This window comes from Podarcis bocagei (genome assembly GCF_964188305.1).
Source record: "Podarcis bocagei genome assembly, chromosome: 16".
In the NCBI taxonomy this organism is placed as follows: domain Eukaryota; kingdom Metazoa; phylum Chordata; class Lepidosauria; order Squamata; family Lacertidae; genus Podarcis; species Podarcis bocagei.
This window is the reverse complement of record NC_138142.1, coordinates 20,307,418-20,324,861: the sequence shown is the minus strand read 5'-3', so window position 1 is coordinate 20,324,861 and position 17,444 is coordinate 20,307,418. Positions and strand designations below refer to the sequence as shown.

General features: G+C 44.1%; 1 protein-coding gene across 5 annotated transcripts in view; it reads right to left on the bottom strand.

Moving 5' to 3' along the window:
- Window positions 1-17,444, bottom strand: part of NF2 (NF2, moesin-ezrin-radixin like (MERLIN) tumor suppressor) — a 101,407-nt gene that overhangs the window by 44,275 nt on the left and 39,688 nt on the right. For all 5 annotated transcript variants that reach the window (XM_081174921.1, XM_081174923.1, XM_081174920.1 and 2 more), the window contains 5 exons: window positions 11,084-11,152; window positions 9,642-9,724; window positions 8,376-8,451; window positions 6,834-6,968; window positions 3,344-3,418 (listed from right to left, as the gene is read on the bottom strand). In XM_081174921.1, coding sequence (XP_081031047.1) covers window positions 3,344-3,418; window positions 6,834-6,968; window positions 8,376-8,451; window positions 9,642-9,724; window positions 11,084-11,152 — 438 coding nt within the window. The remainder of the gene's footprint in view (window positions 1-3,343; window positions 3,419-6,833; window positions 6,969-8,375; window positions 8,452-9,641; window positions 9,725-11,083; window positions 11,153-17,444) is intronic.

Genomic DNA, 17,444 nt, shown 5'->3' with positions numbered 1-17,444 from the left:
CCCACCATGTTGAGACATGCCACAGCCGGAAGCTGCCTTATACCGAATCGGACCATTGGGACATCTAGCACAACTTTGTTTACATCAGGAGTGGTGGTGCTGTGGTCCTTTAGATGTTGTTGGATCACAACTCCTGTCATTCCTGACTATTTCCTATGCTGGCTGAGGCTGATGGGAGCCCACAGTCCAATAATATCTGAAAGACCACAGCTTCCCCCATTCCATAGTCTACACTGGCTGGCTGTCTTTCCTGACCCTACCTAGAGATGCTAAGGATCAAACCTGAGACTCTGCCAATGAAAAGAAACTCTTCCCAATGGAAAGAAAAGGAAGATTCTAGTCCTCATGATTCTAAATAAATGGTAAACAGTAACCTGGTAACCTGCCTTGTGCCATTAGACTGCTGGTGCATTTAGCTCAGTGTTTTGGCCAGCTTGTGAAACACAAATGGAACTACAATCCCAAACAATATACAACAATGGATTTAAAGTTTAAAATGTGATAGGCGTATAAACACATAAAAACTTTAAGATAAACTTCTGTAGAGAAATGACCCAGAGTCACCCGTGGATCCGAGTTTGGGAATTTTCTTAACAAACTAGTTTGAATCGGGGGATGGTCTGCGCCTACAGATCTGTGTGCAGAATCTGGCGACCATCCGGGTCGTCTTGTGATCTTTGCCTAACAGGAGAAGATCAAATTTTTGCTCTTCTGGGAGGTCAGCAAACCTCACCAGCAGGGGGTCAATGGTATCTCTACGTGCCTCATCGTAAAAGGGACATCTAAAAAATATGTGTTCAGAGCTTCCTATATCCCCCCAATGGGCAGGCGCAAAGTCTCTGGACATATGGGGCTTTTTTAAAGGATTCTTCCAAGACCAGCGAGGGCAGGGCCGAGCTTTGCTCAGTGTTTTATTGCTTCCTTTGTTACTTATCCTTGGTATTTTATTCCAATTCAAATTGCAGTACAATAGGCACAAGATGTTGGACATAATATTATGTTTGCTGACTGGGAACAGTTATGGACCACAGGTATGAAGTTTACGGCATGTAATGTCTTAAGAGAGAATATTATGAAAATGATATACAGGTGGTACATGACCCCAGTCAAGCTAGCAAAAATCTATCATTTGCCCGATAATAAATGTTGGAAATGTAAAGAAACTGAAGGTAGATTCTTTCACCTTTGGTGGACGTGCCCAAGGATTAAGGCTTTCTGGGAAATGATATATAATGAATTGAAAAAGGTATTTAAATATACCTTCTTGAAGAAACCAGAGGCTTTTCTCCTGGGCATTGTCGGCCAATTGGTGCCAAAGAAGGACAGAACTTTTTTTGTGTATGGTACAACAGCAGCAAGAATACTCATTGCAAAGTATTGGAAGACACAAGATTTACCCACTCTGGAAGAATGGCAGATGAAGGTGATGGATTACATGGAATTGGCAGAAATGACTGGCAGAATCCGAGACCAGGGAGAAGAGTCGGTGAAAGAAGACTGGAAGAAATTTAAAGACTATCTACAGAAATATTGTAAAATTAATGAATGCTAGAAGGATGTTGGATAGAAACTAAGTGGTTTCCAGCTGTAATGCTTTAAGAGATAGGAAAAAAGGTTTGCAAAAGGGTAAAGCTTAATGGTAAGGATTTGCTGAACTAACAAACTGAAGTGGAATACAAAAAAGGGAGGTATGAGGAGGTCCGGGGAAATAAGTGTAAGGAAGATATGTTATGGAAAATCAATGTGTTTTTTAACTGTTTTTATTTTGTATGTTTCTTTTTATTTTTCATTTTTACTGTTTAAAAACTTTAATAAATATCTTTTTTTAAAAAACAACAAATTGCAGTACAATAATATGCAAAATGAGAAAGAGAGTCAGTGGTAGCATAGTGGTTAAGAGTGCTGCACTAGGACCTGGGAGACCAGGGTTCAAATCCCTGGGTCAGCCATGAAGCCCGTTGGGTGAACTTGGGCCATTTCCTTTCAGCCTAATCTACCTCACAGGGTAGCTGTGAGGATAAGGTGGGGAGGAAAAGAACCATGCACACCTCCTTGAGCTTCTTGGAGGGAAGGTGGGGATTTAAATATAAAAATGCAACTAAAAAACAATATGCCTATTTAGTGCAATGGATGTGCCATCTCCCATCTTCAGCCAACTCCCATCGGCCCCAACATCGCATGGCTGTGCTGACTGGGGTAGATGAGATTTGTAGTCCAGAACATCTGTAGGGCATCACGTTGATGCAGACGGACTGGCAGCAGTTCTCCAATAAATAATAAACACATGAGTGGGTTGGAAATTAGCTGTCTCTATAAGGCAGACCGATCCTTGAAGCTCAGAAGAAACTCTGGGTGAAAAGGGGGAATGGAGACGAACCCCCTTTATACACGGCTCTTGAATGGGGATCAGCGGGAGGAGTTGGGAGGAAAAACAATGGAGGCCCTGAGCACAGTGTTTGACCACAGAGCTTGCAGTTTCCCCAGCGCTCCAAGAGACCAATTTTCCAGGCAGAATGTGCCAGCTATTCAGACAAAGCCAGGCCTCTGCTGCTGCTGTTGCAGCAACAATGGCGGGCTTGTTCCCAGCCTTTCATGCAAGAGAAAGAGTCACTCACAAAACCATCGAGAAGCTTGCTTCTACTATCCACTTTCTCTCTCTCCACACCCACCCTGAGATTAAGAGTCTCATGCTATATATATATATATATATACATACATATATATATAACCAGAAGCCTGCCGCTACTATCCACTTCCTTCCCTTCCCTTCCCTTCCCTTCCCTTCCCTTCTTCCCTTCCCTCTTTCTTTCTTTCTTTCTTTCCTTCCTTCCTTCCTTTCTTTCCTTCCTTTCTTTCTTTCTTTCCTCTCTCTCTCTCTTTCTCTTTCTCCCCCCCCAACACCCTGAGATTAAGAGTCTCATGCACTCTCTCTCTGTCTGTCTATAAATAGGGCCATATAGCTTATTACTGTCTACACTGACTGGCAGTGGCTCTCCAGGGTTTCAGGCAGGGCATCTCTTCCAGCCCTTACCTGGAGATGCCTTTGGGGACTGAACCAGGGACCTTCTGTATGCCAAGCAGCATCATGCAGCTGGGCTGAGGCTGGTGGGAGTTGCATCCCATAACATCTGGAGGGCATCAGGCTCATGCAGATGGGCTGGCACCGGCTCTCTAGGTCTGCAGTGCGATTTGTGCCTTTCCCGCTCCCCAGAGCCATCATCTGTTTCATCTCCTGCACACCAGCATTTCGCGCAGCCCGGGGCCCCTTTGCCTTGGAAGGATGCCTGGCTGCTCAGCAGAGAGGCTGCCACAATGCAACTCTTGCATCCTCCTTCAGACTTACCAGCTTATTCACACGCAGCTTTGAAGAGTTGAATTTGAAGACGTCAATCTTTTTGTCCAGAGGCTTTATCGTAAACTGCGAGGGAGGAAGAAGTTGTCAAAGAGTGGAGTGAAAATGAAATAGAGGAAGAGGAGTGCGCCCTGATAGCCCAGCCCAGTCTTATGCACATCGGAAAGGAGCGCCAGAATCTCTCTTATACCAAGTCAGAGCAGTGGTCCATCCAGCCCAGTACTGCCAACACTGACTGGCAGCAGCTCTCATGAGTTTCAAGCAGGGAGCCTTTTCCCCAAGCCTACCTGGCACTGAACTTGGAAGAACCCTTTGCATGTAAAGCACATGCTCTAGGCACTGAGCTATGGGTCAGAACCCTGGTCCATACTGAGTCAGAACCTTGGATCTGTCTAGCTCAACACTGTTTACTCTGACTGGCAGGGTCTCAGGCAGGGGACATTCCCGTCCCTAGGAAGAGATAGCTGGGACCTTCTATGTGAAAGGCTCCATCCTCTGAGCTACAGCCTTTCCTTTTAAAGGTGAATGCACCTTGAAGTTTTACTTTCCGGCTAGCTGACAACACAGAATCAGTCAAAGGACAATCACTCCCTCGGGTTGGGGAAGTTCAGTGTTCTCCAGCCATTTTCACACCCCACAAACTTAAATCCCACAGCAAAACCAGTAAGCAAAGGAGAAGAGTGATGGAGGAGAAATCAAACAAATGCCTAGAATCCAGCCAGTAGCCACTGCAGCAAAATTTGTGGCGGCCAATTTGAGAGATCTGTTCCTTCATCCTCCCCTCACTTGGAATACCCAGATAAAGTGGAAATCGAGGCATTCTTTGCTCACAGGCTGCACTGAATAAAAAGTCTTATTTCTCAGTGCATGGAGAGAGAGAGAAAGAGTGCCAGCCTGTCTCTTTTCTTAGCAAAGAAGCGTGTTGGGTTGTTTCTGTCAGGAGTTCGTCCTACACTCGAGTAGGACCCTGGCAGAGACACATGCCCGACTGGAATGTTCTCTCCCTCCTGGTCGATCGTTCAGGAGCTTCAAAAGCTTTCTTCAGCCCGAACATCACAGCAACCGATGCCAACAGACATTGGCACACTTAGGGATCTGCATAGTCTTTGCAGTTCGCGTGACAGACCTCAACAACTCAGCATTTTGGCTAATCTACTTTATTTACATATAAACACACACGGAGCACTGCAACATGGCTCCCTCTCTCTCTAGCATCAGACAGCAAAGAGAAAAAGAACAAAGGACAATAGTCCCACTTCATGGAACACAGTAACACAAACATCCTGTCTCCGTCACTTCCCACTCTGTGGAATCAAAACATACACCATCATGCAATAGACAACAATCCCATGGCTGCAATCACGGAGCAGGAATTCTAACAGTTTTGCCAGGTGAGTCGCCAGCCTGCCTAGAATGGGAAGCAGAGCTGCAGTGCTGTGTAGTGGTCAGAGTCTTGGACTAGAACCTGGGAGACCAGGGTTCAAATGCCGACTCGGCCGTAAAGGTCACTGTGCGACCTTGGGCCAGTGGCTGCTTCTGAGCCTAGCCTACCTCACAGGGTCGTTGTGGAGATTAAATAGGGGACAGGGGTGAACCAGAAAACCACCTTGAGCTCCTTGGGGGGTTGGAAGGTGGGATTTAAACACAATCAATAAACAAACCAAATAATAGGATGAAACAGCAGCACGGAGCCTCAGATCTCAACTCTGGCAGGGGGGGAAAATCCCTGAGGATTTGCTGCCAGCCACGAGGACCACTGCAGTCCCAGACGTGCGCTTGATAATAGACACACTAGATTAAACACCTCTGATGTTTCGGTACAGCTGTCCTGCGCCACTATTAAGCCCCGCTTACTATCGTGTCACATCTCGCTTGCGGCCGTCTTATTACGAGGATTATTGACGTGATAAAAGATGACAGATCCTTCCCTCGAGGGGCGGCTCTATTACAGGCTATTATGTTCCAGGCCCAGCAGACGAGGTCCTGGGCCTCTCAATTCCTGGTGGAATACTGTACAGTGTTATGGGAGGGAAGTGAGGAGGGAAACATAACTGATAAAACTTGTGTGTAGCCAGAAAAGGGAGAGGGGGAAAGGATCTCGCAAGAATGCTAACTGTAATAGGATTATGCATCCAAAACTGTAATTTTTTTTAAAAGAGCACATCATAAACTAATTGCTTCAAGCTTCAGCAATAATAACTGAAGTAGAACGCCTTAAGCTCTTGGCCCTCACCAGATAATGTTTAAATGTTATCAATCCTCCTTTTCCTGCCCGCCTCCCACCCAAAAAGAAAAAAGCCACTGCTAATTTCGTCTGCATTGCACTGTTTGCATCAGTCTTAAAAGAAAGAAAACTGCAGTCAACGTTTTCCAGGACAGGGGAGCGAGGAACCGCTGTACGAATTAAAACCGGTGACTGTTTTTAAAGAACTGCCGAGTCCAGGAGGTTAAGGGATTCTCTGCAGTCCTGCTATATCAGAGATGGCCAGCATGGTGCAAATCAGACGCTGTTGGACTACAACTCCCATCATCCCTGCCTCCTGGCCATATTGTCCAAGGTTGATGGGAGGCAAGGTGCAGCCATTCTGGCCATCCCTGCGCCAGACAGACCACTGTCAAAAGGGCATTATTATTATTATTATTATTATTATTATTATTATTATTATTATTATTATTATTATTATTATTACTATTATTACTATTATTATTAGAATCTATATACACTGTATGCAGGTAAAGGTAAAGGACCCCGGGACAGTTAAGTCCGGTCAAAGGTGACTATGGGGTTGCGGTGCTCATCTTGCTTTCAGGCTGAGGGAGCCGCCGTTTGTCCACAGACAGCTTTCCAGGCCATGTGGCCAGCATGACTAAACCGATTCTGGAGCAACAGGACACTGTGACAGAAACCAGAGCACACAGAAACACCATTTACCTTCCCACCGCAGCGGTACCTATTTATCTACTTGCACTGGCATGCTTTCAAACTACTAGGTTGGCAGGAGCTGAGACAGAGCAACAGGAGCTCACCCCGTCGCAGGGATTCGAACCGCTGACCTTCTGGATCAGCAAGCCCAAGAGGCTCAGTGGTTTAGACCACAGCGCCACCCGTGTACACTGTACATTTAATGAACTCTTTTAGTGCTTTAACAGCTGTTGGTTTGTTGTCTTTACATTCCACCTTTCTCCCTGCAAAGAGCTCAAGGTGGCAGATATGGATCTCCCCCTCCTCATTTAACCCCCACAGAAGCCCTGGGAGGCAGGTTAGGCTCAGAGATTGTGATAGGCCCAAGCTTCACATGGCCAAGTAGGGATTCGAACCTTGCTCCCCCAGGTGCTTGTCTGACCCTCTAACCACTTCCACTGCATGACTTCCCCTAAAGTATCCTGGGAACTGGCAGCAGGAAGGAATAGGTGAATGAGGCCGCTTTCTCAATTCAGCACTTGGACAGAGACACGGGGAGACAAGAGGAGTGTGCCTTACCTCCTTATCACTGTAAGAGACGTTCCGAATCTCATTCCACGGAAATGAAATTTTGGGGGTCAGCCTGTTTTCCATATCATATATGTGCAGGCCCAACGCATCCACACCCAGCAGCAGCTCTGTTCCTTTCTTATTCTAAAGGGGAGAGAAAATTGGATTTTTTTTAAGCAGAGCTTGCATAGCCATCTGTCATGGATCCTTTTTTTTTTTTAGATTCCTGCATTGCAAGGGGTTGGACTAGATGACCGTCGGGGTCCCTTCCAACTCTATAATTCTACATTGTCTCCATTTGAAATGGCTCAGAGAATCTGACACATGAATCCCACCTAAGTCTATCCAACCATGGCCCAACAAAATTCTAAAGTAGGGGTTGCCAATGCAGCACCAGTGGGTACACATGCACACACATAGGCTTTCCCTTGTGCCTACTGTTTCCCCTGGTCAAGTTGTCTCCCCCCCCCCAAAAAAAAAACAAAAAATTTAGGACCATAGGTACTGATCAGACCATTGGTCCATCTGGTTCAGTATTGCCTCCGCTGCCTGGCCGTGGCTCTTCAGGGTTCCAGGCAGGAAATCTCTCCTAGATCTTCCAGGAGATGCCAGGCATTGAACCTGGGACTTTCTGCATGTAAAGCAGACACTCTACCACTGAGCTCCAGCCCTTCGCTTAACACACACACAAAGCTGCCTTATATGAATTCAGAGCCTTGCTATAAGGCACCTTACGGGCTTTTGCTCAAAAATGTAAAATGAAGCTGGATCGGAGACTGAAAAAATGTTGGTTTCTAGAAAGCAGAAGAGTTGGGTGCTATTATGGAGCAAGGGTTTTGCAGAAGTCTATAAAGCTGATAGACAAAGAATCAGAAGTATTTTCTTTTCTTCCTTTTAGTTTTATGCTTGGTACTTGATGTGAAATCAGAGCCTTGCTCCATATTGTCTACACTGACTGGCAGCAGCTCTCCATGGTTTCAGTCAGACAGGGAAAATGCCCAGCCCTAACTGGAGACTCTGGTGATTGAACCTGGGACCTTCTACATGCAAAGCAAAGCTCTTCTATTGAACTACATCTCTTCCCTGAATTAAGGTTGAAAAAAGCCAATGGAATAAGTTATGGTGTGTGTGTGTGTTGCTCACGACAGTGTATTCCATTTGCAAATGTGCCCACAAATCCAAAAAGCTTTGTTCTACAGGATCAACCTGGCCAAAGAGGGAGGGCAGGAGGAGGCAGAGCTAGAGCACTCAGGCTTCCCGAGGCAGAATGAACTGCAGCAGCAGTGACTCATTCATCCCCCTGGGGAAGCCTCTCAGCGGCCCTTTCCTGGTTGCAGGTAAGGCTAAGGCAGGAAAGCTGCCAGTACATCAAAGGTTCTGCATCAAACTCTCCTCTGCATTACGGAAGGAAGCTTTAGCAAAGCCAGAGTTTGCTGACCAGAGTCCTTCTGCACAACTGGTTCCCCTCTTCTTTTGTTCCAAGGGCCTCCTGCCCTCAAATCCCCACCACCACCAAAAAAAAAAGTGCAACGCAAAACTTGGGGCTTTTACCCGGATTGCAAAGTAGTTCACGCCGTACATCTCGAGGTCCTGTGCAATCTTCAGGTACTCCATTTCAGCTTCATCCCTGTAAATGTGAACAGTGAGGCAGACAGTTTAGAGCTGCAAAAGTTTGACAGAAACAGGACCTTATGGAATATGCAGGAGACTGGGAGAGAACCAAGAAATAAAACGGGTTCTTAGCTTCACAGAGATATTACACAGCATGCTCAAGATGGTCTCAAGGTATTACACAAACACAAGCACACACACACAAACTAGAGGCTGTGCCGCCGCTCACTTTGCTTGCCAGCTCTGTCTGGCAACAACACCCCTCTGGGCAACCTTAATCCTCCCTTGCACTTCACCTAAACCACCCTTCCTGGCCAAAAAAACCCCCACCTCCATATGCAGCTGCCTGCCTGCCTCTTTCTCCCTCCTCCACTGCCCAGCAGCTCTCAGAAGCCTGTTCTCACACTATAGTGCACATCACCACCTATCAGTGGCCAAGCAAACTGCTACATATATCTTATATGTAAGATATAAGCAAAAAAAGATCCACAGCAAATCCCTTCCTGCAGGTTTACTGCATCCTAATTTCTGTTAAAATGGATGTTCAGCAAAGGAAATATTTTTATTTTCCCCCTTCCCAAACACCCTAAATTTCAGGGGCATAGTTTGTCACCCTTAGTGAAAAGAAAGAGTTGTCCACTGCTGTGTTGTAGGGTGCAATAGTGGTTGGCGCTACTGATACTCAAAGGGCAGAAGGCAGAGGTACCAAAAGTAGGCAGAACCAGAGCCAATGAGATGCAAGGCCACCCCATGGGCTGGTTGTAAATAAGAAGGGAGACTGGTGGGGAACTGTCCCATTTGCCCTATTGGGTCAGCCTCCACTATTATGGAGGGAGAGGAGCAGAACAAAATAAGGGTAACCAGGAAGCTACCCGTTTTCTATGCTTGTCTTAGAGATGTCTAAATGTTATAGGACTTCCACAATGATCCCTTCTCTAGGTCACAAGCATAAGCTGTGATCAGACCTATGCTTTGCTGCCATCCTTAAAACAAAGGACGTGAGATTCTGCTTTCAGGGCAGGCTGCACATCAACTCTTGAGATTTTTCAGATTCCTACAAATTTTCAAATTTCCAGCTCTCATGGTTATGAATGTAAAAACTTTGGTTGGTATGACAGCTACTATTTATTTCGTAAAATTTATATACCACTCAATTGGAACACCTCAAAGTGCTATAAAAAGGACACTGAGGATGCAAAGACTCACCTGGCTCTGCCTCGATGTTGGCCATACCAAGCTGTTATTCTTTCTTCCCACATTTCTGGGGTCATCTGGTATAGGTTTATCACCTGAAGAGTGAGACACAAAGCCATCTTCAAATATCTGAAGGGCTGTCACATGGAAGATGGCGCAAGCTTGTTTTCTGCTGCTCTCGAGGGCTGGACCCAAACCAATGGATTCAAATTACAAGAAAGGTGATTCCAATTAAACATTGGGGAGAACTTTCTGAGGTTAAAGAGCTGGTTAAACAGTGGAGTGGAATACCTCGGAAGGTGGTGAACTCTCCTTTGGGGTTTTTAAGCAGAGGATGGGTGCCTTTCTGGCAAGGAGTCTTTAGCTATGTTTGCAGGTGTTTGGACTGGGAGTCCCAATTCTGCAATTCTATGATTCTAGGATCTATACAGTAGCTTAGCTCAGTGGATCCCCACCTACCTGCAGTTTTGTCTCAGAAATGGACAGTGCAGGCTAATGGTCAAAGTTAGACCATGTTTGAAATGCCACATCCTGCAGGACGGCTCATCAAGCAGTACTATAGTGTCTTTGAACCACTGTTGCCCAATATAAGTAACTGAAGCAGACAGACAGAGGCATGGACACGGCGCCTTACTTTCCTTTCCCAACCAAGGTATGCATATTTGCATCTCAACAAAGTAGGGAAACAAACCACTTCCTGTTCATTAAATGACAGTTCATTACAATTACATTATTAGCCCAGGTAGACAGACGATTAGGCTTCTTCAAGCCCTAAAGCAGTCTACCCTCCAAATGCTTTTGGGACCACAGCTCCCATCAGCTGTAGCAGGCTTCCTCAAACTCAGCCCTCCAGATGTTTTTGGCCTACAACTCCCATGATCCCTAGCTAGCAGGACCAGTGGTCAGGGATGTTGGGAATTGTAGTCTCAAAACATCTGGAGGGCCAGGTTTGAGGTAGCCTGAGCTGTAGGGATCTGCCTTATATAGTCAGGGCCTTTGTATATCTAGCTAAGTACTGTCTACACTGACTGGCAGCAGCTCAGATAGGAAATCTTCTCCAACCCTACCTGGAAATGCTGGGGATAAAACCTGAAACCCCCTGCATGGAAGGCAAATGTTCTGCCCCTGAGCTACAGCCCTTCCCCATCTAAGAGCCTTTGTGAAGAAGACCAAAATAACGGTCATTATCTTCAGCAGAGCTGGAGAGACCAATCTGGAAAGTGTGTTTTGGGAAAAGGCAATTCTAATGTTCTGCTATCATTTAACAGCCATCCCATGTCCAAGGAAGCCAGCAAGCTGCCTTATGCTGAAGCAGACCAACTCGTCCCTCTAGCTCGGCGTACACTGATCGGCAGCAGCTCTCTGGGGATTCAGGCCTGACATGCTGCTCTCTGACTAAGATCTGAGGCCTCTCCGCCTTTGCCTGTGTCCAACTGAGCAAGACAGAGCCTTACCCGCTTTGGAAGCAACTCCTCTTGGGCCAAGAAGCCACGCTTGTGAACAGTGGGGTCGTAGTCACCATACTGGAGGGGAAAAAACACAAAACAGGGATGTGTAGTGTTAAAACGGGGGTACTTATCCAGTCCTGGTGCACAAAGAGAAAGAGACAGGCCCTGGTGCATGAAGAAGCAGAGATCTATTGTTAGGGAAGGGTCCCAACTCCCAAGCTCATCCACTGAATGCAACAGAGATGCATCCAGCACTCTCATTATACAGCTTCCGGACAATGCTGAAGATGTACCTCTTTACCCTGTTGTTGTTGCTTTAATTAATTGATGTATTATTATTTATTATATTTATTTTCCACCTTTATTTTCCAGTGAGCTCAAGCTGGTGTACATGGTTCTCCCTCCCCCCCCCCCTTCATCCTCACAACAACCCTGCAAGGTAGGTTAGGCTAAGAGATGATGACCGGCCCAAGACGAGCTTCATGACTGAGTCTCCCAGTCTCCCAGGTCACAGTCCAACACTAACCATTACACCACACCAGTAACAATTAAATTGTCAATTTAGGTGCATATTTTTTAGGACCCCTCTTATGTTTGTTAGGCTGGCCTCAACTAGAGCCAGGGCTTTTTCGGCTGTGGCTCCGATCTGGTGGAACACTCTGTCACAAGAGACCAGGGCCCTGCGGGATTTGACATCTTTCCGCAGGGCCTGCAAGATGGAGCTGTTCCACCTGGCCTTTGGCCAGGGCACAGCCTGACTCACTCCCTCGGCAATCTTCGTGGAGCTCTGGCCCAATGGTTGCCAGTGGCCTGAATTAATTAATTTTATAATGAATGATTTAGAGTGTTGTTTATGCTATACTTTTATACTGTTTATTGTTGTTAGCCGCCCTGAGCCCGGCTTCGGCTGGGGAGGGCGGGATATAATTTATTATTATTATTATTATTATTATTATTATTATTATTATTATTATTATTATTGCAAGTTGCTTTCAACTTTTTATTTTAATTTCGTAGTCCGCATTGGGACCTTAGGGTGAAGGGCATTTGATAAATTATCTTAACAGGCAAGAAAATGACCTTCTGTTTATTGTAAAGTTTTCTTTATTTAATCGCCATCAGATCAGAAGATAATTCTCTCCTCTGTTAAGGAAAGCATAGTGCAATCCAACTATGAACTTTGACTGTGGTGGGGTCAATGTATCTTCCCACCCCCAACCTCCAAGCCTGTGTTGGCTTCTTGCCTCATCCCAACCCCACAAAACCTTAAAATCAGGATCTCGCTTTTTAATTTTAGAAGAATTATTCTCTGAGCTCCCCAGAGGCACAGTCTCACACACTGCTGTACAAAACCGAGGGCATTGCAAAGCACACAAGTTTTCTGTACTCTCGTCAGCATATATTAATATCGTGTTTTTCATTTATTTCTCATGCAGAAGAGGAAACAACAACTTTTTTTTTAAAAAAAGAGGATTTTTACAAGCTTTCAAGAAGAAGAGGAAGGGGGAATATATATTAAATGTGTTTTCCCCTTAGGAGATGTCCTGCTGATGGCCTATGCCATTCATCCGCAGATATTGATTTTAAATCTTTTGTTTTGTTTTCTCACCCCCTGGGGCCAGATGGCTACTTGAGGATGGGCGATCAATAACAGCAGCGGGTACTGCAAATAGCGAAAAATATGCACATATTAGGGAAATGCATTCTATGCAAGAGGCAACCATGCCACCGTCAGGAGAATGAAGAATAATAACACTATTTTTGCAAGAGATCATACACATTCAGCAAAGCACTGCAGGCCGAGTTTGAGAAATGACAATGTGATCAAAAGATGAACAGGTACAGAACAGTGAATCCCATCCCTACTTGTGGGCAACCTTTCAGTGGCAGGCAGGGCTAAAAGTAGAACGTGTGGAGAGTAATGGATGCAACACTTATGTTAGTAGGCAATGTTGCATGTTGCATACACTCACACAAATGCACACTGCACACATCTCTCCATCCAGGGAAGGAAGAGGCATTCTTGCAGTTCAAGGACTTGAAGGTTAGAGCTGGTTAGAGCATGGTGCCGATAACACCAAGGTTGCAGGTTTGATCCTCATATGGGACAGCTGCATATTCCTGCATTGCAGGGGGTTGGACTAGATGAGTCCCTTGCAACTCTATGATTCTATGTTCCATATGAGTCCCTTGCAACTCTATGATTCTATAATTCTATGTTCCATATGAGTCCCTTGCAACTCTATGATTCTATGTTCCATATGAGTCCCTTGCAACTCTATGATTCTATGTTCCATATGAGTCCCTTGCAACTCTATGATTCTAAGTTCCATATGAGTCCCTTGCAACTCTATGATTCTATAATTCTATGTTCCATATGAGTCTCTTCCAACTCTATGATTCTATGTTCCATATGAGTCCCTTCCAACTCTATGATTCTATGTTGCATATGAGTCCATTGAATTCTGATTCTATGTTCCATATGAGTCCCTTCCAACTCTATGATTCTCTGTCCCATGAGTCCCTTCCAACTCTATGATTCTATGTTCCATATGAGTCCCTTGCAACTCTATGATTCTAAAATTCTTTGTTCCATATGAGTCCCTTGCAACTCTATGATTCTATGTTCCATATGAGTCCCTTGCAACTCTATGATTCTAAAATTCTTTGTTCCATATGAGTCCCTTGCAACTCTATGATTCTAAAATTCTATGTTCCATATGAGTCTCTTCCAACTCTATGATTCTATGTTCCACATGGGCAAAAGCACTTGGAAGGAGGAACAGAGCTAGAGTCCCAAGGGGCCCCTGCATTTGGCCCACAGGCCTGAGGCTGCCCACCCCTGGTACAGCTGCAAACTACAGAGCGTGCACAAACTTAAGCACATCCGTGCATGTCCAAGGAAGTTGAAAGATGGAAGATTCGGGACAGGTAAAAGAAAGGACACCTTCCCACAGTGCAAGGTTAACCTATGGAACTCATTCCCACAGGAAGCAGTAATGACCGCCATCTTGTATGGCTTTATTTATTTATTTATTTTTTATAAAAATTTTTATTGCGTTTCTTTCCATAGGTTAACAGATTTGTTTACACAGCAACATGCAAGAAACATTTTTTTTATATATGAAGAAAAGTAAAGAAAAAGAAGAAAAAGTTAAGATACTTTCATGACGTCCTTCGACGGCTCATTTTTGGACCTCCTCGCATCCTCTCAGCATTGCATTCATTATTCTAGCCAGTTCAGCAATTTGTTATCTTGTTTCCCATCTTATTATACCTTTAAATTTATTATGTTACCAATTTCGAAAATTTGTAATTTAGTTTTAACACTCTTAATAAACATAATATTTTGTTTCTAATTTGTCTCGTTTTTTTCCATCAATACTTACTTTATCATTTACTTAAAATAAATTGCAGAAGCATAACGTTTCTTAATCGTGCGCAATCTTAACATTCAAACAACTTATAATGTTTTTGCAAATAGTCCTTAAATTTTTTCCAGTCCTCCTCCATTGTCTCTTCGCTCAGATCTCGGATTCTGCCAGTCATCTCCGCCAACTCCATGTAGTCCATCAGCTGCGTCTGCCAGTCCTCCAGTGTGGGTAAATCTGGTGTCTTCCAGAACTTTGCGATAAGAATCCTAGCTGCTGTGGTTGCATACATAAACAAGGTTCTGTCCTTCTTTGGCACCTTCCGGTCCACCATGCCCAGAAGAAAGGCCTCTGGTTTCTTAGAAAAGGTATATCTGAATACCTTTTTCAGCTCATTATGTATCATTTCCCAAAAGGCCTTTACTTTCGGGCAGGTCCACCAGAGGTGAAAGAATGTCCCTTCTGCCTCCTTGCATTTCCAACACTTATTATCAGAAAGATGATATATTTTAGCCAACTTGACTGGGGTCATGTACCACCGGTATACCATTTTCATAATGTTCTCTTTCAAGGCACTACATGCCGTGAATTTCATACCGGTGTTCCATAACCTTTCCCAGTCCTCAGACATAATGTTGTGTCCTACATCCTGTGCCCATTTTATCATAGCAGATTTGACTGTCTCATCCTGTGTGTTCCATTTAAGCAGCAAGTCATACATCCTCGAAAGTACCTTAGTCTTTGGTTCTAGTAACTCCGTCTCCAGTTTCGATTTCTCCAACTGGAAACCCACTTTTTTATCCATTTTATATACCTCTTGAATTTGAGCATAATGTAACCAATCTCGCACCTTGTTTTTTAGTTTGTCCTGGCTTTGGAGCTTCCAATTATCTCCAACTCTTTCAATCAATTCCCAATATTTTGGCCAGTAGGCCTCCATATTGGGCCTTTTTTTAGAGATCTTGGCTTCCACTGGTGATAACCACCTCGGGGTCTTGCTTTCTAATAAGTCCTTATACTTCATCCAGACGGCAAAAATTGATTTTCTGACAATATGGTTTTTAAACAGTTTATGAGCCTTCGCCTTGTCATACCACAAGTATGCATGCCAACCATAAACATTGTCAAACCCTTCCAGATCTAGGACATCGGTGTTTTCCAACAGAAACCAATCCTTCAGCCAGCAGAGGGCTGCAGCCTCATAGTACAACCTTAAATCCGGCAGGGCAAACCCCCCTCTTTCTTTTGAGTCAGTTAGTATTTTGAATTTAATTCGGGGCTTTTTGCCCTGCCAGACAAACTTAGAGATATCCTTCTGCCATTTTCCAAAACATTCCATTCTGTCCACGACCTGGAGGGTTTGAAATAAAAATAACATTTTTGGCAAAACACACATCTTTATAGCTGCGATTCGGCCTGACAAGGTAAGTTTCAATCTTGACCAAATATCCAAGTCTTTTTTAATCTCCGACCAACATTTTTCATAATTATCTTTGAATAAATTTAAGTTTTTGGTGGACAAAGATACCCCCAGGTATTTCACTTTTTTAACCACACTTAGCTCTGTCTCTTTCTGGTACCCCTCTATCTCTGTAGGCGTCAAATTTTTAGCCAAAACCTTAGTTTTTTGTTTGTTTAGCTTGAATCCCGCCACCCGACCAAACTCCAAAATAAGTTCAAGAACTCTTTTTGTACTAGATTCTGGCTCCTGTACTGTAATGACTAGGTCATCTGCAAAGGCTTTCAATTTGTATTGTTTCGCTCCGACCACTATACCCTGCACCAACTGGTCCTCCCTGATCATATTCAGCAATACCTCCAGAACAGAAATAAATAACAGAGGGGATAAAGGGCACCCCTGTCGTGTCCCTTTTTCAATTTGGAGTTCCTCAGATACCACATTGTTCACTATCAGTTTGGCTTTTTGTTCTGAATAGATTGCTTCTAATCCATTTTCAAACCCCCGTCCCACTCCCATCCCTTTCAAGTTTTTCTTCATAAACATCCAAGAAATGTTGTCAAATGCTTTCTCCGCATCAATAAAGATTAAAGCAGCCCTTGTGTTTCTAATTCGCAACAACTCCAATATATCAATAATGTTCCTGGTGTTGTCAGACATATGTCTACCAGGGAGAAAGCCTGCTTGGTCCTTGTGAATTACTTCATTTAGTACATTTTTAAGTCTATTTGCTAAAATGTCTGCAAATATTTTGTAATCCACATTCAGGAGTGAGATGGGACGGTAGTTCTTAAGCTGAGTCTTTTCCCTTTCTGACTTGGGAATCAATGTGATGAATGCTTCTTTCCACGTTTCCGGTGCCTTTCTCCCCTCCATGATCTGGTTACAAACCTCCAACAACGGTTGTATCAAGAAGTCCTTCAAAGTCTTATAATATTTGGAGGTAAGTCCATCCGGGCCTGGAGATTTGCCCAGCTGCATGTTCTGGATGGCACCTTCAATTTCCTGTTGAGTTATTTTGCTGTTAAGAATTGATCTTTTATCTTGGCTTATTTTAGGTAGTCCATTTATCCTCAAAAATTGATCTATTTCCAGTTCTTTCTGAGGCCCCTGTACGTAAAGCTCTTTGAAATATCTGTGGAAGCACTTTCTTATTTCTTCTGGTTTCTGAACTATTTTTCCTTGAATCTCCAAGTTTGTAACCGTATTTAACTTTTGTCTTTTTTTCAACTGCCAAGCTAGCAACTTTCCACATTTATTTGCTGATTCAAACGATCTCTGCTTCATTTGTTTAATTTTCCACTCAATCTCTTGATTGATCAGTTTCGAATATTGTGCTTGATGGAATTTGATCTCTCTTAGCACCTCTTTTGACTTCGGTTTGGTTCTCAACTTTTTCTCTCCTTCACTTATTTTCTCTAAAAATTTTTCCTTTTTTCCATTCCAAAATTTTCTCTTTATTGTATTCTGTTGTATCAGAAACCCTCTCATTACAGCTTTACTTGCATCCCAGATTGTTCTTTTCTCGACCGTGGTG